Source organism: Scatophagus argus, chromosome 14 (genome assembly GCF_020382885.2).
Source record: "Scatophagus argus isolate fScaArg1 chromosome 14, fScaArg1.pri, whole genome shotgun sequence".
NCBI classification, from domain to species: domain Eukaryota; kingdom Metazoa; phylum Chordata; class Actinopteri; family Scatophagidae; genus Scatophagus; species Scatophagus argus.
The window spans coordinates 6442232-6466836 of NC_058506.1; the positions used below are offsets into that span (position 1 = coordinate 6442232).

The window sequence follows — 24605 nt, forward strand, 5'->3', positions numbered from 1 at the left end:
GACCCCCACTGTGCCAGAGGAGTGTTATTAGTATTATTTCTTGAAAGCACATTGCTACTTTTGTGATTTTTTTGGACTTTGCTTTGCTTTTTCATTTTATGGCTTCTTTGAACAGAAAATGATGGTCAACACATGGTTACTTCTCTGGCAAAGACAAAACTGTCATACGTGATGAAGGTCTGAGGACTGATCAAAAGGTCTCACCTGGTGGATTTTCTCTCTTTTGTATCAGTGAGTGCAAGTCTGACAAAACAACTAAAGCAAAAAAACAACACCAAGTTCATATCAGTACACTGCAGTGTCGTGCAGACATTTAGCCAACACCAGATAATTTTTAATATAAATTTTCATTATAATTCCTCAAAACTAAATAAATATGCTTCATAATCCCTAGTGAAAGATGTGTTTGTCCCAGCCTGTTCAAATCTAATAGCGTTTAATAAAGACTGGCTATTCAAATTATTGTTCTGTTTACAAAAATCTCTTTGTAAAACCAGTCATTTCATGAAGGCTCACAAATACTGGATTATTACTTGTCATCCATATTTCCCAGCTCTGCTATTTTGCTGTATTGAGCAGGAAATGAGCCATGAATTTAATATGCATACACATGCTAAGGCTGGATGGGTTTTGTACTTGCTGCCAAGAGCATGCTGGGATATGCTTCAGCCCCCTCAGAAGGAAAATGCAGGCTCATGAAGAACTTTTATTCATCCTAAGTCCTCCGTGTTGATTCAGTAGCTTTAGAGGGACTGTTTTGTTACCTTCAGACCTGTCTGTTCCTGAACTTTGTACTGAGCTAACTCACTGTTAGCAGCATTATCATGCTCAAAGGTCCTCAACAGAGTCTACAAAGTCTGCTTTGCTACTTCAATAGGCTTAGAGGAAGCATCACTTACATCCCCTGAGACCGGATGAATCCGCAGAACTTTGGCTAGATGTCATGTCTCATGAGGTAACCTGCTAATCAGATATAAAGAAGTTAGAGAAGCACATTGAAATTCAACAACTGTCCCTCCGTGTCTGCTGCTCTGAAACAAAGGAGAACTATGTCAGTATGGACTACTCATAATGAAATGCCTGTTGTCCAAAACATGTTGGAGCAAGATAAAATTGTTGAAGGAATGTTAGATCATTTCAGCCATGGAGAATAGGTCATTAAGCCTAATTACATATATTAAGGATACAAGCTATTTGTGTAAGTCACTTAAATTGTGACACACTAAGAGGATTGCAGATGTTTTCAGTGAAGAAATCTGAAAACACCATCATTTACTCTAATTTGCAGTGCAAGTGTCAAATGTGATAATTCACATTATCAGATTTACACTTCATTACGTAACCAAGTGAAGCAGGTGCCAGCGCATCCTGTATTTATCCACTGGGATGTAACATTTGCAAATGAAATGCTCCATGCAGTTAATTTGGGAATGTGAGAGACTTTTCTTTACACATTACAGTCACAGCTGTGAATGGGTGAAGTGTCTCCATTGCTGGCAGGTGGAGACAAATGGACCAGTGTGTCAAGAAGAAGTAACAGTTGTAACAGCAGCAATACAAGTCGAACGAGCTGTGATTCTTCTCTGTGTGGAGGCTGTGAGCCTGTTCAGACCTGGCATTATAATGCATTTCTATGTGCATCTCGAGTGACCATTTGTGGCTCGAACTCACATATAAAGTTGATACTATATCTCCCAACAACTCACAAAACTGAGCACTTTTTAAAGGAGCATAGAGACTTTCCCTACAGATGAAAAGTAGCCTATATTGGTTAATGTTAGCTGTATTTGAAAAAATGTGATGTCTACCATCAATGAAATGTTGTTGTCTTTCATAAATTTGCTGTAAATGGTGAACTCAGTGGAAACAGTGTGTTCAAACATCTGCCAAATATGTTACACTTAATGTGTTGTATTTAATACTAAATTTACAAGAAGACATGAATGATTTCGAATTTGCTGTAGTCGTTTCTCACAATTTATTGAGCTCCTCCACACTCAGCAACACTAAAAATTATGTGATTTTAAAGGGACTCTAGGGATATTGTGGTTACTAGTTCAGTGGTGAAATCAGCTGAAACAGACAGTGTGTTCACAAACATCTACTATTTATCCTATCAGGTAAGACAACCCAAACACGTACTTTGGATTTGCAAAAGGAAATTGGACATTATGCCTTTGCTACGTCAGTTGAGTAGGCCCAGGACACATTCGCATACACACTGCTAACAAAACATGGTCCTGTGTGACCTGGACCACCTCTGAATGTGGTCTGAGTGACCAGCTCAAAAATGCAACATCGATGCATCTTGGGCTCACTCATACCTGCACATAGAGCTTAGAGATGCTAACACTGGGCCTGAACAGGGCCTGTGGAACACACATTTCAGAGGTTACAGTAGAAATGCACAACTCAAACAAGCCTACAACAGGGAAGATGGGGTATTATTTTACTGCTGCTCAGTTGTAGCTCCTCTGATCATGAACAAGCTTGGACGATCAGAGTTGACGATGCAGAGGTCTGCATGGGGTGGGATGGCCTCAGAGTCCCTTGGCCAGGGCTTTTTTCCAAGTGGACTCAGCCCATCAAAGTGCCGGCTGGTTAGCATATGGTTTGTGCCAAGATGCTGTTTGGCAACAGTCGATGATGTATCTGTCAAACTAAAACAGTGTCTCTGGGAATCTTTTATAGGCATTTTAAAGAGGGGATCAAAAAAATGATTCAGTAAAATATGATAGCGCTGGCACACAGTACAGACTGCAGGTCAACAGGGTTTGTTGTTGCGGCTCAAAAAGCAGCAGAAAAAGCAGACAAAAGGTCTTTGTAAAGCCATATAAATGTAGGCCAAAATATGTGAGAAAAAAACTCAAAAGTCTGAAAAGTCTGTGCTTGTTGCCTTTCTCAGCAGCCATGACAGCTAACACTTCTTAAAGTGCTAAAATTAGTCTGAAACTGCTTGCTCCATTTTACTTGATTACTTGATTTCACACAATGAGAATATCTTCTCTGGTCAGCATGATGTCCATGTCAATCAATCAACTCCTCTCCCTGTGAAGAGAGAAAAGTGGATTTTTCTAATCTAAGGCTGTTTTGCTAGAAATAACACGCTGATACATTTGGTGGTAGCAGTGTGTGTATATATATCTCTCAGAATATTTTAATGGTAAATAAAGGCAGAGCATTTTTTTTAAATAATGCAATCTATTAAAAGCAAAAGGAGCACAGCAAATAAAAAGGTCTGTATATCAAGTGGCTACTCTGGTGCATAATTTAGTAGCCTACTTTTACTTTTACTAAAGTAAAACATTTTGAAGGCAGATCTGTCACAGGGAATAGCCAGGAGACTATATTTCAGAATCATTACAATGAAGTATAGTGTAAAAGATGTAACATCTTCATGAAACACACACACACACACACACTGTTATGGTGCTTGAGTACTCAGATCTTTTAACCAGCTAAAGTAAAAGTAGTAATAATGAAGAAAAGGGTCCCTATGAGCAGGTTATTATACTATGAGCTTATATGCAATATGCATTATTGTATAAGTAGAATTTTTTAATGGTAAATAAAGGCAGTTTATTTACCATTGACTTCAAATTTGTTTGAAGTCAAACAAATTTGATCTATTACTAATAATGTGTGCATTAAAAAGTACTTTAAATAGAATTTATGGAATACAAAGTACACACACACACACACATATATATATATATATATATGGCATTATAAGAGAGAGAGAGAGAGAGAGATACACACAAAAACATGAGGAACAGCCAAGCTCTGCTACCAATGTGAGGCTGTGGAAGACAGTTTCATGTCACAAGCCATACAACATGGCAAGACTGAGCACAGCAACAAGGTAGCAACAAACAACAACACACAAGGTAGTTATACTGCATCAGCAGGGTCACTTCAGAGCAGCAAGATGTGCTGTTCAAGCTCCTTTGAAGAAGCAGAAAGAAATGGGCAACGTTGAGGATCGTAGACGCAGTGGTCGGCCAAGGAAACTTAGTGTAGCAGATGAAAAACACATTGAGCTTATTTCCCCTCGAAATCGGAATATGTCCAGCAGTGCCATCAGCTCAGAACTGGCAGAAACCAGTGGGACTCAGCTACATCCATCTGCTGTCTGGAGAAATCTGGCCAGCAGTGGTCCTCATGGAAGAGTTGTACCCAAAAAGCCATACTTCCGACATGGAAACATGGCCAAGTGACTCAACTATTCACAAAGCATAGGAACTGGGGTGCAGAAAAATGGCAGCTCTGAAGTGATGAGTCAAAATTTGAAATACTTGTCTGTAGCAGAAGGGGCTGGAGAGCGGTACAATAACGAGTGTCTGCAGGCAACAGTGAAGCATGCTGGAGGTTCCTTGCATTTCTGCAAATGGAGTTGGAGATTTGGTCAGGATTAATGGTGTCCTCAATGCTGAGAAATACAGGCAGATACTTATCCATCATGCAATACCATCAGCGAGGCGTATGACTGGCACCAAATGTATTCTGCAGCAGGACGACGACCCCAAACATACAGCCAACGTCATTCAGAACTATCTTCAGCGTAAAGAAGAACAAGAAGTCCTGGAAGTGATGCTATGGCCTCCACCCTGATCTCAACATCATCGAGTCTGTCTGGGATTACATGAAGAGACAGAGGGATCTGAGGAAGCCTACATCCACAGAAGATCTGTGGTTAGTCCTCCGAGATGTTTGGAGCAACCTACCAGCCGAGTTCCTTCAAAAACTGTGTGCGAGTGTACCTAGAAGAACTGATGCTGTTTTGAAGGCAAAGGGTGGTCACGCCAAATACTGATTTGATTTTAGATTTCTCTTCTGTTCATTCACTGCATATGTATGTATATACATATTTACTGGTGGTACTTCTCAAATTTGTAGTTGAGTACATTAGGCTACTGAGAAACATTCCACCACTGCTGCTCAGTGAGCTCATTTTGACCGTAGTTTCACTTAAAGACATCTCATGCAAACGAAAGTGTATGTGATTTTACTTTTACTTGTTTTTTCTTCTCATCTTGTGTTGTTGGGTTTAATATCACCCCTCCTCCCCCTGCTCCTTCCTTCCCACCAGCCCGCACGTGCTGCGTGCTCGCCCCTGAGCCCTTCATCTCGTGTGTTTTGCCATTGGTCTGGGATGATGTCATCCACAGTGAAGACAATAGAGCCCACCTCCCCGTCAGTGTCTCCTCACACACGCATCGCAGCTCAGAGTGACACACGCTCAGACGTGACGCCAGCTGAGTTAGCCAAGCACTCCTGATACTATTTATTTAACTGCTTATCTTAAAGTCCGGCAGAGCTGTGCATCCTCTGGTCAAATCAAGTCGTTTTTAGTTTATATTTATTTTAATCTTTTTGTTTTTCAAAATACACGAAGAAACGAGCAGGCAGTGAAGGTGTTACACATCTGGATCATACCACCGCATCGGGTCGTGCTACTCGGGCCACTACAGACATGAGGATTTGTCATTCAGCTGCCCATAAATGATGAATACACCACAAGACCGCCACTGTTGATGTAAGTGATGTTTGTTTTCTCTAACGTTACTTATTGTTGTGGTCAGTCCGCTCGGCCTGTCGCCGCCGAGTCCCCCCCCCCCATCAGCAGGCTGTGCTCAGTGCAGCGGCTGTCACAGCACTGCGTGTTGGTCACGTTCAGCTTACAGCAGCGAAAGGAAATAAAAAATCACCTCGTGAATGTCTTATGTTTGAATTTACACTTCAAATGTATTAAACCACGCAATGCATCCTCGTGTGTTCACCGCTGTCCGAAGGAGATCAGTAATTATAACTGCTGCCATAAGCTGCTGCGCGTATTATTTACGACGATCAGCCAACAGCCAAGTGTAGGATAATACACGAATCCTAATTATACACATACACACTTGATCAAAGTGAGTAGTGAAGGTACAGGCCTGCTGGCTCAGGCCCTGTCGCCCACATCAGCTTCACTTCTCATCATGGTAAAGGTTCAAAGAATGAGCAACGAATATGCGATTAAAAATACAGGGAAATTAGGCGGTGCGCCATCTAGTGACTGTGTAAACAGGAACTAATAGATGTTCCATGACTGGCCTGAAGAAGAGATCTGTAAACAAGATCGCATAGGAAGGATGTAAATATTAATATCTGCTTTATTTCTGCTTGTGGTGGTGCTGTAGAGGTGTGACAGCCAGTGATTTATTTCATAGTCGAGTCTCTCAGTCACCAGAGTTAGATGTGCACAAATCCTGCAAAAGCAAAGAGCAGGAAAGTAAAAGGATGTGCGAGTCATTGGATGGCAGTGATACAGAGATGCTGACTGATGAAAGCTATTTTGAAATCTCCATTTGGAAAATCAAACATATAGAATATTTAAGGGTAGAGCTTAGTAGTTTGTTCTCTTAAAAAAAAAAAAAGACTAAAAAGTAGAACTGCAAACATGAACTGTGCTTAGACCACAATGTGAGGCGGGCTGTTCTTATAGAGGCACTAACTTCATAAGCAAGAGTCACTGCAGTGTTTTTGCTGGGAGAGTGCTGTTTTCCTAGCAGTGCAGGGACACGTACAAACCAATCACCACCTGAACCTGCATAAAGCAGTGCTTTAGACCTAATATGCCTCAGTAACATGATCATCCAACTCACAGTCTGAAGCTGTTTTTAGTTCATATGTTGGTTTCCTGGCCTGAGCTACAGAGACTGTAAAGCTGACTCAGTGCTTGCATCTACCCCCCGTGTACCACCATGGGCAGCCATTACTGGTGACGTGTAATGTTTAAAGTGTAACAATAATTAAATTGACTTTGACTCTCAGGAAAGATGCAGTGTATCATCAGAGTTTACTGAACTGATTAAGTCTGCAACAGTCTGTTTACAGTCAACAAGGTATCGCTCAGGAAGAGGAAATATTTACAAGATATTTATGAAATATACAGCTATGGACATTTATTTGAGATTACTATGAAGAGGTCATCATCAGGTAATGAATATTTTCATTACTCATCCATTTACAGCTTATTTTTTTGATTAAGTGTTTAGTTAAGTTCACTCTATAGCACTTCACTTCAAATAGTGAACAAATATCCATCATAATGATCCGAGGTCATGCTATCAAGACCGAGGTAACATCTTATTTTATTTTATTTTATTGTATAAGATTCGCACAATTTGACCATTCATAATGATCATTTCATTAAGCGGCCCTTCTTCTTGATGCTGCAGGCTGGCTGTGGCGCTGAGGGCGATGCAGCGACAGCCTCAGGGTGTCTTGTGTTGTTGTTTTCATGCACACTCATACTTCTTTAGAGCCTTTCTTCAAGGGTATGAAGATGGTATGGCAAAAATCCCAGAGGGGGGGAACGGAAACAGACTGTTGTTACCACGTTGCAACTAACAGATGTTGCTGTACGTTTCTTTGTTCAAGTTGAGCAACCCCCTGTCGAACAGAATAGACTCAGATCATTTTCAGTGTTATTTTTGTGAGGGGAAAAATCCTGCTGGTCTGTGGGCCTAATACACATTCTTTGATCTCTTTGTCTGAGTTCCTGTGTATCTGAGGTCCTATCAAGCATCAACTTCACATCAAAATACACTCTGAAACAAAACATTTATCAAATACTGCCTTGGAGCACACTCACGCAGTGGCATTCATGTAACATGAGACCATGTTGGTGGCTCCATCAATTAATCTGAATGAGTAATGTGTTGTCTTACTCCATGACTGTATTTTATTTTATTTTTTTGTTTCCATTATGCCAGAAAGTTACAGTTGGGATGACGTTTGGTGGACAGAAATGCTTTGGCACAAGCATCCAACTACATTTTGGTATTCAGATCAGGGATTTCCAGTGTCAGCTGATTTTCAAAGCAATCAACAACCATGACAGTGTGCTTTTTAAAGAGATAATCCTTCAAAGAGTTTAAAATATATTCAAAGCACAACCATTCTTCTTATCTTCAGGTGACAGAGGGCTCAAATCCCCACCAACCACAAAACCTTCAATCTCCAAGCTGCTTTTGTCAGTTTCTATTCTTAGCTTTCTATTTCAGGATAGTCATTTTCTGTATTTCTTATGAAACTGGAGGTCAAACTCCAGTCTTATTTTTTAACCTTAGAATCTGCCATTGCCATATGCCTTTCTATGAGCATTAATAGAAATCATTGTACTGATAGCCTGTAACTGATGAGCATTTCTTTCCTCCTTCATTAAAATATTTGATTTTCCAATATAAGTTAAGGCACACTAAGGTTTTCTGGGCTGCTCGGAATGTATTGCCCTTCAGCCAAAGTGCCTCCAATTTCTCCTGTAAGATAATAAAATGAAAATACCATTTGCTTATCTTTGAATATGTGGGGATTAAGACAGTATCCTAAAAGTCAAGTATTTGTCTTCAGTTTGACTGAATAATGGAGGACAAGAAGAGGTGGCTGGATGTTCCCTGTCACGCTGCCCTCTGATTGGCCGGTTTGTGCAGTTGCTTCCATCACTTTCTGTCCGCTGACTGTGGAGATTAGGTGATGTAATTATTTTGACTTCCCCCCCCAGTAGCCTGTAGTGGTGTGAGCTCTGATGACACAGTGAAACACAGCAGATTACAGAGAAAAGCAAAAAGATGTTGTCTTTTGAAGTAATTTAGGGCATGAATTCAGTCTGAATCACTCAAACATCAGCACACCAGTGTTTTAGACAATTTAATAATGACACAAACCAACAAAAGGCTCATCCTTGTGTGTCATTATTGTACCATCATGTTGACAAAACACACTGAGTCACAACCAAGTCATCACACACGTAGGATTTCAAGTTGTAAGTCATGTTCTTTTGTCCCAAGTTGATCTTACGTCATTAGATGTGTAACTTATGCCTGATTAGTAAGTCCACGTCTCTGTTACGGCCCAGATTGATCCTTGGTTTCTCTTCTCCTTTGTTTTCTGTTAACCAACACTGTTATGGAAATTCACTTTTTATGTAAACATATAATACATGTTTTGGATCTTCTTTTAAAGAACCTGAGGGTTTAAAAGCTCCTCCAAAGCCACATTGAGAGCTGCAGTGTGAACATAGCTGATTAATTATTTAATCTGTATATAGATAAAGCTGATCACACAATGGCTCACATTGAATTTGCGCTGTTGGTAACTGAATGCCTCGTCTTAGGGGCAGTCGTGGATCAGCGGTTAGGGTGTCGGACCCGTAACCGGTGGATCGCTGGTTCGATTCCCCGTCCCGGTGTCCATGGCTGAGGTACCCTTGAGCAAGGTACCTAACCCCCACTGCTCCCCGGGCGCTGCACGCGGTCGCCCACTGCCCCGGGTTTGCTGTGTGTGTGTGCACGTCACTTGGGTGGGTTAAATGCAGAGAACAAATTTCGTTGGAGTGAGTTCCCTCCAATGACAAGATATGTCACTTTCCTTTCCTTTATCGAAGTTTGGGGTTGAATATCTCATTAAAAAGCGATTTTCACACCAGTGTGGCAAGCAGCCATCTGTACAGGCTGGTTTTGTAGTCAATCATTATCATTCATGTCATATTTGCGATAGGGAGGAGGCGCTTCGCACTCTGCTGTTTTTCCCCCATCTACAGCCCATTCTGCTGCAGTTACAATTAACATTTCCACCCGGGTCGATGCAAGAGAAGAGATTCCACACGCTGCTGTGACACCAGTATAAAAACACATTCAATGATGTACAGACTATCTGTATTTCTCAGGAGAAGACTTTAACCTCAGTCTGGCACCAAGCTGAATTCTGCCCTCAAACAAATGTAATTTTTGTGTTTACATCAGAGAGCATGTTTTCTGAAGTCTGCCTTGTTAAAATTGAATGACAAATCATGTTCCAATGTGTAAACCCAGAAAAGATTGATCATTTTGTGCTGATTTGCATTTGTTCTCTGAAATCAACATCTGTGCAGGCCAAGGAAAGCCTTTCTTTTCATTCATGAGACCAACATTTGCTCATAGCTGAGAGCTCTTTTACTCCCATCGTAACATACACAATAATCTGCCCAATTCTGCCGCATGTCTCCACATTAAATCAGAAAGTCCGATGGTGGACTGTACATTTCCTGCACATTCCTGAGGATTAAGAAAACAACCACCATATGAAAACACAAAGGGAGCAGCCTCTGTTCATTTTGCTTTTAGTCCTTTGTTATCAATCAAGTGGTCAGATTTGACTGTCAAGGAGAAAATTGACTCAGGGCTATATTTTATATACTCAGCCCCAGACAGAGAGAGAGTAGAAACCATCTATCATATTTCAGTGCTGGATTGCAAAATTGCACTCAGTGGTGTGCAGTATGTAGTCCACCTTGTGAGGTAAGAATCTGTTCATTGATTTTCAGTCACAGCATCAGTTCCACAACAAAATGCCTGGCTCAGTGTGTGGATGCAGAACATCCTGTAGGATCTGTGACACCAACTGTTTTAGACTTAATGCTTATATTATTATGGACATCCTGGTGTCTTCCTCCTTTTGTGCCCAGCATCCACAGCTCTTGTTCTCCATCTGTCAGTTTGTTTATGTGTTAGGACAGCAACATAAAGAGAGAAGTGGGCCGCCTTCTGTCATTTTGTGCCAACTGATAGCTAAACACGTGCAAAAATGGGGAGATGTGGACTGTCCTCTGACAGACACGGTCTGCTCAGCAGCCTCTGGAAACAACTGACTCAGATGACTAATTTCCCTGCCATCCGCCATCTCAAAATGCCTTTTTTTTTCTCTTTTTACTGTGGTGGAGAAAAATCTTATTCATGAAGCAGGAAAAGATGGTCTGAAGCAGTAATTTAGCAGCACATCCTCACATTATTGCCTGATTTTTGCTCTGGTGTTGTCCACTCTGCTGCGTGGGTGTTTGGCTGTCAGGTGCCTTTTGATGAAGGAGCAGCATACAGCTGGCAGAGAGAGGGAAAAGAAAGATCGCCATCAATCTTGCACAGCCAGGCAGCCATCTGCTCCCAAAAACACCAGCCCCCTCAACAGCTTGTTCCCCAAAAACACTAACTGCATCAGCTCTTCAGCTGGAGATGCACTGTACACCATGCTGCCTCAGCCTCCACTGTGATATACATTATAGTCTCCTCTGCTGTAAGTTATTCGCTGTCGTCCTGTCCTGTATGTGAGGCGCCATCATTCATGAACATCACTTTGTATTGTTCCTGTTCTCTTTTCAAGACAAAATTGATGGGTTTTTGTTGTACTCACCACACTCTGACTGAATTTCTGAAACATTACACAGTTCAGAGGCGCTAAGCAAACTGTTTATTGTATTGCAGGTTTTGCTCAGGTGTTTGGAAAAGAGTTAAATCATCTGGAAAGACATTAGCATGTGCAGCGGGCCCCTCTTTCTGGCTCATTCCTGTGACTGTAAAGCTGTTATCTTTATTCTGCTGGTGGGGTAGCAGTGAGCCGAAGGATGGCGTCATGATCTGCCCTCATAGGCTCATGCAGCTCTACGAACAGGAACTAAGTGGCCCTCTTCTTCTTCTTCTTTTTTAAAAAATATTTGATCTTATCTGTGTGAGGTTTTAATTCAAGTCGCTACATGTTAATATGCTTGAATCTTGAAGCGGCTAATGTGATTGCAAAGCTTAGCATACATTCCTTATTTTAATGTTAATATGTACCTAATCGTGCACATACATTTGCATTTGCCCCTCCACTTCTCGATCCGTGCTGCAACATTTGTTTATTCAACCTAATAGAAGTAGCCAACACTGTCAACATTTCTCCTCAGTGGCTGTTCTGCATCAGCTCTCATAACTTATTCACACTTTACTGTCAGTATCTAAAGTCATATACAGTATACCTTGTAGATATATTAAGCAATCACACATACTGAGTTGTGCACTTGAGACTGTGAATCTTTCAAACAGATGAGCTATTCCTGAATTCCTATCAGCACACACAGGTGTAGGAGTTTATAACTGTGCCAGTGCAGGCATGCAGATCGGATCCTTAAGACATCTGTTTTGGCTATCAAATAGATTAGATTTCTTCTTCTACTTCTTAGTCAGCAATGAGCTTATGTAGTACGTTCCTTTTGTTTGCACTGTGTTCTGTTGTGGTTTTTTTATTTCCCCAGATCTGTCAGATTGGCTCCCACTTCAGATGTGGGATCTGGCAACTGAAGCTATCAGCAGAAGGGGGCAATAATGAAAAACTGTCATATGACAAAAAAGAAGTCAGTGTCTTTGTTTGACAAGCGACAAATCAATTTATACACTTTGTACATCCTGTACTGTTTGGCTGATCCAAATGAAGCAGACTGAGGCGACTAATTTTTGAAAGACAGTCACTGCAAACACACACAACAGCACACAGTGTGTGCTGTACGCTGGCAAAGGAAGTAGCTTACAGCCTTTTATCAGACTCCATTAGTGTGTTGGAAAGAGAGTGGAGTGATTTCACATAAACACAGTTAATTAAACACTGTTTCAATTAACCTCCTAATCAACAGTGCTCACACAGTTTAACAGGTTTTTAGGTGAATCCTGTGGCTAACTGCCCTCTGGCTGCAGCCCGCCTTCAGGTCCAGAGAATAAATGCTCAAACATGACGGGATATTAGAGAAAAAAAAGTCTTAAACCAACTACCACACCAGATCACCACATCTGGCACGACCAGTGGTAGTTTTACTGCAATAAACCCTTTACTTAATTAAAATGACCAATATAACAATGTAAAATTACAAGAAAAACTGCATTCAAAGCACTTAAATACTTGCGTAAAATTACTCTACAGAAAAATGCTTCCTGTTCCTGATATATTTATTATATGTTAGATTATTAGATAGTTAGAGCCGATGCACCAGCGTGTTAAATATGGCATTTAATTGTTGCAGCTGGTCAAGGTGGAGCAGGGTTTAACCACTGTATTTAAATCAGGGATGGGCTGACATAAATGTGATAAATGTGACAGAAAAGAAGGAAAAGCAAAGTTTTGGCCCAGGCACCTTTTGATCTTTTCTCAAATCTTGGATTTTTTGTGAAATATTGTAGAATTTAACAAACTGCTGTATTAAGGGGCCACAAGCCATGAGGTTAGGAGCCACAGGTTTAATCAAAGTCTAATCTCAAACATACAATCATATTTTGAGTGTATCATTAATATATTTTCATATAAAATTTTAATCTGAAAAATGACTACAGCTGTGCAGAGGAGTCCCAACTTTTTACTTGTATTGTACTGTAAATGAGTAGTTACTTTCCACAATAGGACATGAAAGCTTCAGTATAGGCAAACCTCTTTTAAATCCTGTTTCATATTTGACTGTATTTTTAATACATTTCCAACACAAACATTTTTATTGTCACTGTAACGAGCCAGTCTGATGCTGTAATGCTTCACCGTAGTCTGTAGAGCATTAAACTGTATTCTTGCTGTAAAGTACCATGTCAACATGTACCAAAGAGACTTCAATGCTGTACTTTGTTTTAGTATTTTCCATCTCTCTTTCTCTCTGTGGCCTTACTGCCTGCTGAAGCTGTGACTGAGTGAGTGAAAGGGCCACTTGCCGGCCTGCAGTTTACAGTGTGTGAGAGAAAAGTGATCAGAGTGATAGTGACTTCCACCATGATAAAACTGGGTCAATGTAACCCCCACCCCCCTCCACCACAGGCAAGGCTGAAAAAGGAAAAAAAAAAAGATGAGGATACCATCACCAGACTCTGTGCGTGGATATAAGCATGGGGACACTGGAGCGTGGTTTGCTTTCTCTGCGGGTCGGTATCTGTGTTGTGTTGGGACTGAAGGCATCCCTAGATTATTTTGACGTGTTCCTTCCTCCCCTGTAGTCTGTGCTCTCCAGTGTCACGTTATAATCTGTCCCCCTGTATTTTCTCTCTACCCACTTTGTTTCTGTCAGCCAGTGTTGTCCTCAGAATCTGTTCCTCCCTTTGAACTTTATGGTCTTCCACTCCCTGAGAGATTCTTGATAAATATGGCTTCAAGGGCTCAGGATTAAAATGAAAATCCACCTTAACAAACACTGTTTAAAAACAGCTATGTGATGTACGTCGGTTGGTTTGTTGCATGGAGGCTAAATCTGAAGAGTCTTATGTGGTTATTATTTGGTTGATGCATCTCTCCCTTCAATTACTGTGGAGTTTAAAAGGTAGCTTTAGTAAATGTACTGAACGAAATTCCATTCACCTGTGTTTTGGTCGACAACAGAAATGACCGATCTCTCAAATCCTGGACAAATAAATTATCTGTATGGCTGAATATCTCAGGGTTTACATGAACAAATATGTTGCGTTAAATCTAAATTTTTACAACACTGAAGACTAAGAATACATGGTCTGTGTTTGCCATCTTAGTTTTAGTGGTAGCATGCTAAAATTTGCACGAGACACAAAGTGCGGCTGAAGTTCATGGGAATGTCAGTTTTTACAAATATTTATTTATAAGCCAGCTAAGTGATTGCCAAATGCATCTTGGGTGAAGATGGACGTCTGCACCAAATGTCACAGAAAGGAAATGTATTTTTCTAGATTCGTCAGTTTGCATCCACTTCTCAGTCACATGGGGAAACCCACCACACACGAGGCAGAGACAGAAATCACCTCATCAGTCTCTGTTGTGGAATGCTTACTTGTCACATCTGCATTAAAATGCATCATTTTTCTCAAGTGGGAAATCACTTGCCTTCCATCAAAACTGACTCCTGTACTTTGTCAGCCTTGGCTACGCTTTGAGCTTGGTGCTAATATCAGCATGCTAACATCCTCCGAACGTACTCACTCCTACATTTATGCCACTAGTGTGGCAAATAGTTAATTAAAGTACTTCATCAGTCAAACAACTCCTGGGTGCATCGAACATCTCAGCTTGATTGAATTGAACAGTGTTCATGTCAGAGGGCGGATTTTCACTTTAACAACAATAATTTGTCATCTTAATGTTTGAGAGCAGCCGTATAATGAATGTTCCAAATGAGTACAAAAGATTAAAGTCTAAAGTCCTGTAGTAACTGTACCAGCCTGTTATTAATAACATCAATCATAAAAGCAATTTAATGATATGTGAAAAAAAACTATATGTATTTTATTACAAAGCGCATATTTATAACTGCAATATTTATATATATTGCAGTCAGTTTTTGCTGTGTCATGGTGAGAAAGCTTTCTCTCCAGCTGAGTTGTATTGTTGTGTGTGGGGTGACCTTCTGTTTATACCATGGCCTAGACAAATGCTCATTTCCAAAAGGCCTAGAGGAGTCTGTTAATTTGGTTAATTCCACAGGGCTAGATGGCTAGGAGCAGAAAGTGTTTCATTTCAGATAATCACATGGCTCTCCAGCATTAAACAGTCTTTAAAGTGAAGAATCCCACTGAGCCATAAACTGACTTTGAGTCACCATGTCATTTTTCTGTGACAGCAGTGCAATATGATTTGTGCCCATTCTAAGTAGTACCTATAAACAATCTACACACATCACAGATGCATTTCTATTTGTATTTGAAGTTTAATGTACTCAGACATCATTATATAGTGCATCTCTGCATTGAGAGCAGAGAACATACACTGTCCAGCTATATATTTAACTGTTTTTACCATCAACCATGACACGTCTTGGCATGTTATTTCATGTGACTGAATGTGTCCTGTTAAGAATAAAGACTCATCAGAAGGATGAAGGTTGTTATCTTTCGTTTGATGTGGCTTTGATGACTTAGCTTTCAAGAAGTGTCACTGCTATCAGGATTATTTGCTGCTAACAGCAAACAGGTTCACAGGAAAGAAGGCAACAAAAGTCTAATGGTAATGATATTATTTGTAAGCAGTCTAAATTTGGATGAGCACTGAAGGTCTGGTTAGTGGCCCTGGTATAAGCAGGTCACAGACTGTGATGTGCATGTTTAAATGGATTTGGAAAATGTAATCACTAGAGTGTCATCCATTAACATCAAACATGCACCTCAGTGGGTATTCTCTTTATATAAATCCTCCTTTCATTTGCAGCAAATGTCAAAGGAAATATGTGTGAGATGTTCAAAACTGAGATGCAACATTGTTGGTTGTTGGTTTTGTATTTGTTCTTTGTATGTGTCTGTGTGCAAAAGACACCTCAGGGATGATTAACAAAAATATGCAAAACAAACAATAGTTGTCATCATGTATTGTTGCTCTTTTGTTGGGGTTTTACTTTACATTCACAAATAAATGACCTCAATTCTTTCTAAATGTAATTACTAGGGATGTTCCTAACAACTCATTTCCCTGATGTTTAAACCACAATCTTAAATTTAGACTAGTCGACTAGACTGAAAGTAAGAAAACACTTGGAAAACAGTAAAAATTGTGTACAATAAACTATAGGGTTAAACATTAAACATAACATTTGACTACAAAGACATGACATTTCAGTCTAAATCATGTCAATATGTAAATTAAAGGTGTACTATGCAGGCTAGACGTAAAATTAAAGCCAAAGTCCACTTCTTGTGTTTGATGAAATGAATGTGACCAAAAAAAATCTATTTGTACTCCTCTGTCCAACAACACCTGTTTCCGAAGACAAAGTTCTTATCTGTATTTTAAGTGACCAAAAGCACAGAGATGACAATTAGTGGACCAATACGGTGTTCTACATACACTTAGGTCTAGAAATGGCTCCAACATGTACATTGATATAAAAATAACAATTAGTTTACTAACCAACTAGCATTTTGGGTGATGACTAGCAAAGGTAGCAATGACTAGTTGACTAATCACCACATCCCTAGTCATTACACAGTATTGTAACCTACTAGAAGAAAAAATACAACTGTGTTCACTGTATCAAATAAATATGTAATTGCTGCATCTTGCATCTAAACTCATGAAATGTAAAGTGTGCCCCACTTTTCTTGTCTTTGTGAAATGACAGTAATTTCCTGACTATTCTTTTTGTCTCTCTCATCTTCTTCATTGAACAGCTTTGCATAAACCCAGATGCCTCCCCTCCCTCTTGATGAGCGCATAGTGGTCATCCAGCGCCCTAAAAACTTGGTTCTTTGTGAGGCCTCCCCACAAACCATCCCACAACACTCCTCTCAAATATCAGCCTCTTCCAATGGACAAGTCGTCCATCCTCCACATCTCCACCCTTCTCAGTCCCATTTCTATTCGCCCTCCTCTAAATCTCTGACTCTGGAATGCAAGCGCAGATCCTCCCGTGCGCAGAAATTCAAGGGCGACGAGCCTGTCATCCCAGCCGGTGTCAGACACATCCCTAGCCACTGCCACAGCAATGGCACTGTAACTCTTGGCCCACGGCTTCCCTCCCACACACATACTATTGATATCAGGGTGACAGTAGACAAAGGAGGAGGACGGCGAGGAGGATTCAGCAACTCGTTAGGGCGCAGTGGAAGTGTCAAAGGTGGCAAAGGGAAATGTGCCTCTTCACAGTTGGATCAAGGACAATGTGAGAGAAAAACTGGAACTGCAGGGAGACCAGGTGGAGCCGAATACAAGTCACAGCAAAGTCGCCATAATCAGTTATCATCTTCCCCTGGAGGTGTCTTACAATTTGTCCCTGCTCAGGCACAGCAGCATAAATTCAGGAGTGAAAAGGAGAAGGAAAACACCACTTTTCCTAACAGAAGTAGCCAAGAATTTCCCTCTCTAGGTCACAAAAAGAATTCCAAACTGGGAACTGTCCATCAAAGTCATAATAGTCACAGTCTGCCCTACCACCACAACTCCGTCCCAGTGCCCCATGCTGCCATCCTAAACTCCAACTATTCCTCATCCCCTCCGTCCCAACCCACCCATGTCCCAATATCATTTCAACAACTCAGCCAGCCATACCTGTCCCGCAACAGGGATCACCGCCCTCACATTCTTCATGGTCTACCCCTCTCCCCCTGCTCCTCCCACGCAGGAGGGTTCCCCAGTCCTGACCATACCTGTACCATTGACTGTACCCACCCATTCAGTTGCGGCTGCTGGAGGTTGGTAAGATGCGCAGGGTGTAAGGGGCACTCTGCTAGCTGCCAAGGAGGTGGAGGAAGCTCTTCCACCTCGTTTTCCTGTGCTCACAATGTCGGAGCAGTGAAAAGGGGAGGCAAAGAAATGGGCCTGAAAAATCTGGGTGGGTGCCTCTCCACCGCCTCCACCTCCAACACCTCTTCTTCAAACAGCACTGTGTCAGACTGCCGAGCAAACCTGTTCAAACCTCTCCGTTGTGCCTCCTGCTCTGGTGAGGCCGGAAACTTTGAGAGTCCTGCTATTCTTCGCAAAAAACTGGTAGGGGGATGCCTGCCCTGTGCCCCATTGTCCTCCTCAGCCCCTCTCCGGGCAATACAGAGCTGTGTCACAGGCTGCAACCCCAAAGCCTCTCAGACAGGCAGCTCCACCTGCAGCTATTGCAGCAGCGACCCAATAGTGGTGACATTCAACCCTCGCCGAGGCAAACCCCCAGGAAGAGGCATGGGAGCAGCTCATCCGATGGGTATGTACCAAGCTGACGATGATGACTACAGTGTGCGTACTATCTGGCCTGAAGAACTGGCAAAGAAGATGACCCATTCTAAAGCCCAAAAGAATCACTGCGCTGGGATGGCAGTAGGAGTTGGAAAGACCTGTGCAGGCCAGGCCCAGAATGGCAGTAATGGTACAGGCCTTGTCCTTCTGGACTGTCAAAACCTCCAGGAATACACACAGTCCCAGCTAACAGATCATGCTGGCCGACGACGACTTCAGCAAGGGAAAATGGCTGCCCTTGATTTTATGGGCCGGAGATCAGGATCTGGATATGATGAAGGCCGGAACTCACTGAAGAGGCTCTTGAATAAAGCTGAAGATATGGGAATGGGTGATGGTCCTGAGCAAGATGACGATGCAGCATATCAACATTCTCCCTCTCCCCGCTCTGCATCCCCACCCTCACCCGTGTCCTTTTCGCCTCCACCGTCTGCCCCAAGCACACTTATCAAACCCAAACCTTGGCAGAGAGACAGGGAGGGAGGACATTCGCTGCCATCGGCTCAGTCACTTCACCTGGCCCTCAATTCCCTGAACAGAGAGCAAGATGAGGAGAACAGCAGAAGTAAGGATAGCTCACAATTCACCTGTGCAATTGATAAAATACCAAAGATCTATAGTATGAAGTAGCTAATTTTCCACTGCAATCACTGACAATACTGTGTTATATTATGTTGACTGTTATTTAGCAGCATTTTTCAATCCCTTATTTACTACAGGGCTCCATCACGGTTTAGTTTCAGGGTGTGACAGTGCTAATGGCCAGACTTCCTATGTAAATATAAATACTAATTTTTTACATTTATAACAAACCCACTTTTGAATCCGCGCTTTCATTGGTGATTTAGTTACTTCAAGTTTTGTTTGTTTAGTAATAGTAAAAAAAAAGTAATATTTATGTCATTTCCTGCTCTGTGGCAGACATAAGCGTCTTCACACACCGCTGACGATGTCTCAACTCACTTTATCTCTATCTCATATTCTTCCAGTGCACCTCTCTCTGCCACTGTCTTCTTCATTGCCGGCTTCTCTGTCTGATGAGAGTGTTATGACTCCTGATGCTGAAAACGCAGTGATCAGCCCCATCCTGCCCTTCCTGTTTCTGGGGAACGAGCGAGACGCCCAAGACCTGGACCTGCTGCTACGCCTCAATATTGGCTATGTGGTCAACGTGACAACACACCTGCCCCTCTACCACGTCAGTTCTGGACTGCGCTACAAAAGGCTGCCAGCCACTGATAACAGCAAGCAAAATCTTCGACAGTATTTTGAAGAGGTTTTCGAGTTTATTGGTGAGAGACCCACCTCTGATATATTGTTATAATTGTGAGTGTGTATGAAGTACATCAATGCTAAGAAGTGAAGTAATGATTAGCAGTATTGGGCAGTAATGCATTACTTAGTAATGTTATACTTAAGTGGGATTACTTCAGTAATTACATCACAGATACTAATACCATTCTTGCACACCAAACTCATCCAACCATGTCTTTATGGACTTTGCTTTGTGCACTGGGACACAGTCATGCTGGAATAGAAAAGGGCCTTCCCCAAACTGTTGTCACAAAGTTGGAAGTGTAGCATTGTCCAAAATGTCTTGGTATGCTGAAGCATTAAGATTTCCATTCACTGTAAGTAAGGGGCCAAGATCAACCCCTGAAATACAGCCCCTGTTCAAATACTTTTGTCTATATAGTGTATGATGTTTGAAGGCTTTTGATTTGTAAAAATCAGAATCAGAATCAGAATCAGAATTCCTTTATTAATCCCTGGAGGGAAATTCTTGTTTCTACAGACAATTGCACATGCAGTATTCCCGACCAATGTACCTTTGACAGAGCTGGGCTGAGTAACAAGATTAATGTAACTTCGTTATTGTTATTACTCTTCTTGCTGAGTAATTAGTAAAGTTATGTAATTAACTTTGCAAACACTGACAATTAGTTGAAAGATAATTGTCTGATTAATAAGATATCAACATACTAAAGTGAGCAGTCTGTGTTTGAATTTAACATGGTAACAGCTACAGCCTCAGAGCTTCATAAAACATAGCTGACTGTCTTTTAAACTATGAATTCAACACTCACCAATCCTTCTTAACATTTCTTTCAATATATCACAATTTTTGATGAAAAGTTCTGCCAGGCACTGAAGAAACTTCTGAAAGTGAATCTCTTCTATCACAGTGTGAGCGACAAGAGCAGGGTCAGTAGTCAGTGTCATGACTTTGAAAGGAAATTAAGTTTGAATTTATTGTTTATAAGACAGTCAGTGATGTTTTATGGGGCCTTGAATGAAAGTATGAACATGTTGTAAACAAGCTCAATTCTTTACCCACCATGTAATGACAGCTGTCATAGGCTTTGTCAAGCGTATGATAGTTGTAAGTTCTAATGATGCAATACTTTCTGTGTTCACAGATGATCACAGCTTGCCAGCAGCATGTCATGTTAAGCCAGTTATTAGTGCCTGAATTGAGAAAATTGAGCTCATCTGTTTTGTTATTCTTATCCCCAGAGGAGGCATATCAGAGTGGACAGGGAGTGCTGGTACACTGCCAGGCAGGCGTGTCCCGTTCTGCAACTATTGTCATCGCCTACCTTATGAAGCACACCCTCATGACAATGACAGATGCCTACAAATACGTGCGGAGCCGTCGCCCAGTGGTGTCCCCAAATCTAAACTTCATGGGCCAGCTTTTGGAGTTTGAGAGGGACCTAAACTCGGGGGTGACTCCTCGTATCCTGATGCCTAAACTGAACGGAGTGGAGACTCAGGTGTGAGAATGGTCAGGAGCGTTAGGCTTATTGCAAGTGAAGAGAAGAGAAACTAGAGAAATTAAAGTGGCATTAATGAGTATCAAAGAAAAAGTGTAGCACATTTTACAAGAGAGATATGGTGAGGAATATTACAATTGGAAAATGATGGTCTGTAGGGCAATCAGTGCACTTTTAAAACTGTGATACATGATATAAAAGACTGGATGCCTGATTTGTTTAAGTAGTAACTCTTAAACAATATGATCATCATCCAGGATTTATAAAATAATGTGCCAATATTTTGTATAGACCTAACATCACTCAGATATCTTGTTTGTTTTATTCTGATGATTCTTCCTTTTTGTTCCTGTCGTTTACATTCACACCCACACAGAAATATTTAATTGCCATTAATCATAAATGCATGCAGGATGGGAATGCAGACATGGAAAGGGTTCACTAGTGATGTCCTACTACACCAACACCACTTTGATGTTTCCACCACATGTAGCAACACATAGGTTATTACAAAGCACTTTACTTTCTCTCATTATCAATATGTGAATTGTCACAAGGATGAGAAGACTTCAGACTTGTACAGACTTCAGTCACTGTTTTGGTTGAATATGATCAGGTCTGTGGGTTTTTCAGCTACTTGGGAACCGCACAATAGAGCGGCACGGACCTAGTAAGTAGCATTGCGTAGCATTAACCTGAGAAATTTATCACAAAAAGCAAAAACAGCTCATGGAAATGTGGAAAAATGGTTTTATTTCAGTGAAGCTGCTTGTTTATTATTGTAAGTAATACAGTTCTGAAATAATGCAGTGAAAGCCTCTGATGGGTGACAGGCTGACAGAGTTGGAGTAAGAATCTATTGCAAGAGCAGGTGTCATCCACACACTATTAATGTGTCTGAATAAAAGTTGCATTTTAACATGCAAGTTAATGCACTGAAAAGGCTAATTTTAAACACATTTACAGCAGAGCTGTAGCCACAACTGAACAACTCAATTTTTTATGCACTCTATGATTTACAGTATATTTGATCAGAGGTGTGGGCTGGCAGGTGTTGTCCTGCTCCCATAATGTGCTTTAAAACAACAGACCTTCTCCAACTGTGCACTATTTTTATTTATTTTTTATTACGTGAAGAAAAAAAACTTTGTTTTTGTTTGGTGTTGCATGAAACAGTCCTGTCATGGTGCACGAACAGGTATTTCTTAAAATTAAAGAGCACATGGTAGGTTGATTTATTGAATTATTATTAATACACAGGGAAGAGACAACATTAAACGTTCTGCATTTAACCTGTCTGGTTGGGAACATAGGGCCAAACTATTTATTATGTGTGTGTTATGGTGAAAAAACTGTGTAAAGTTTTTATTTTGTAATTTCTGACTTTTATTTTCTAGGCTCGCTTCTCGTTTTTTTAACATCCTGTGGCAGATTTTAAGTGTTATTTCTCACAGGACCAAGTACCAATCAGAAAAATGCACTATTTCACAGCTTACACTGTCGTACTTATGTCACAAACGCTCTTAAAGCCAAATCTACTTTATATTTCGTTATTTTAATACCTTTGACAAGGAGAGACAAAGTGATTTCTTAGCCGACTAGGTGTTACTCCTTAACTGTTCTTTTGCCTTATTGTCATCCTTACTGAGCTTCCTGTGTCTGTCATGACTATGCATTATTTTTATTATGAAGGCTGTGGTTTTATGAGAAAAGGTGACTCGATTCACTGTGAACTCTTCCTCTGTATAGTTAAGGTCAATACTCGAGTATTATTCAGTACATGTTAAATCACAGTCCTGTTCACCCAATCTGCACAGTGAATCATCTGTTTTAGGCTTAACATAACAACATCAGTGGACACAGGAAAATATGAAAAATGGGACTTTTTTTAAAAAAAGTTGTCTTATTACAGAACAGAACATATACTGAAACTCCTCCCGCAAGTGACTCATAAATCAGTTATAATGTACAAAGTCAGGACAGGTTGCCTTCTGTGTCGTGCAGCTCATATACTGGAGCCATAAAGATAATGAAACAATGTGATACAAAGTTTATATTTCATGCCCAAGCTTTTCAAAACATCCCAACTTCCTGTTAAAAGTCCACATTATATCAGTAAATTCACTTCCTGGCAAGAATCTGTGATTAGTGGAAAAGTGATACTTTCTAATCTGCTAGCTATAGATGAGAATTATTTTGCACATTTTCTAAACTGATGCCATATACATTTTTATAACATGCTGATAATACAAAGTAATTTATGACTTGAAAAAAAGAAAATCATTTTTTGCTAGCATCAATTGTTAAACAGTGTCAGATATGACATAATTGTAAAGAAAGCTTCAGTTCCTTTATGCAAGCATGTAGGGAGAAGGGGGACACTTGTGCTCTTATTGTTTTGTTTATGTCGTTTCCTCTCTTATAATAAATGGTTGTGCAGTCTAACAGGGTTATTCACGCACTCTGATAGCGAGCTTGTATGTCCCTAATAACCTAAACAAATCAAAATGATAGAAGTATACCTGACTGAAAATAATTTTACAAGCTTTGTTAGTATTTCTTTTTATTGTTGTAATATTTTATCAAAATTGCAGGCTCCCCTTTTCCACATTTTAACCCATGATTAAGAAAATGCCCTGTTACAAGTTTCTGCAACCAAAATGCCTTCAGTTTGGCCTTGTGTAATTTGGTCCTCCGGTGTTGTCATTATATATGACGTTGTAAAATGATCCTGAATTCTGCTTGTTGGATTTATTTTCTGGCGAAGTGACTTTGATATAGGCTATATATTTTTCTACAGTCAAACTTCTTCATCATGTTAGGTATGCACATATACTGTAACTGTGTATTTACAGTTTTTTACATGAATCTTTGTTTTGTATGAAAGGCCGTTTGGGCAGAATGACATCTTCCAACTCTGCAGTGACAATAAGGATCTTCAGCCAGTTTTGCGTTGCAGTATTATCGGACCTCAGTAAACGTGGGCCAACATCTTGTTTTTACCTCTCGCCTTTATTTTCAGCTGGAGAGACTTTAACCAAACATGCAGTTCACTCCAGCTCAGCTCACAGTAGGAGTTAGCATTAACCTTTGAAGAGGGCCTGTTGCTATTGCTCCTTGATTTTTATACAGACTTTATATGCAAAATGGCTGTTGAGGCAGTTTCTTTATTTCCACGCTGTATGGACTTGCTGTGCAGTTGAGTCAATGCTGACCTCAGTCATTTGTACTCAAGAGACATGTTGAAAGAAACTGAACATTAACTCTTTAATTCATGTGAACTGAAAGGCCAGTGTCTCTGTAAGTGTCGGTGTGTGTAAAAATCTTTGGTTGAATAGAGGAAAGTTGTTACTG

The 24605-nt window shown here is 40.7% G+C and overlaps 1 protein-coding gene across 1 annotated transcript; it reads left to right on the forward strand.

The window, feature by feature from the left end:
* Window positions 1-5150: 5150 nt before the first annotated feature.
* On the forward strand, window positions 5151-23093 carry si:dkey-175m17.7. The gene is made up of 4 exons (XM_046411698.1): window positions 5151-5536; window positions 16923-19039; window positions 19464-19766; window positions 20992-23093. Exons 2-4 carry the CDS (start codon window positions 16939-16941, stop codon window positions 21255-21257), a joined length of 2670 nt encoding a protein of 889 aa, XP_046267654.1. The 5' UTR covers window positions 5151-5536; window positions 16923-16938; the 3' UTR covers window positions 21258-23093.
* Window positions 23094-24605: the final 1512 nt, after the last annotated feature.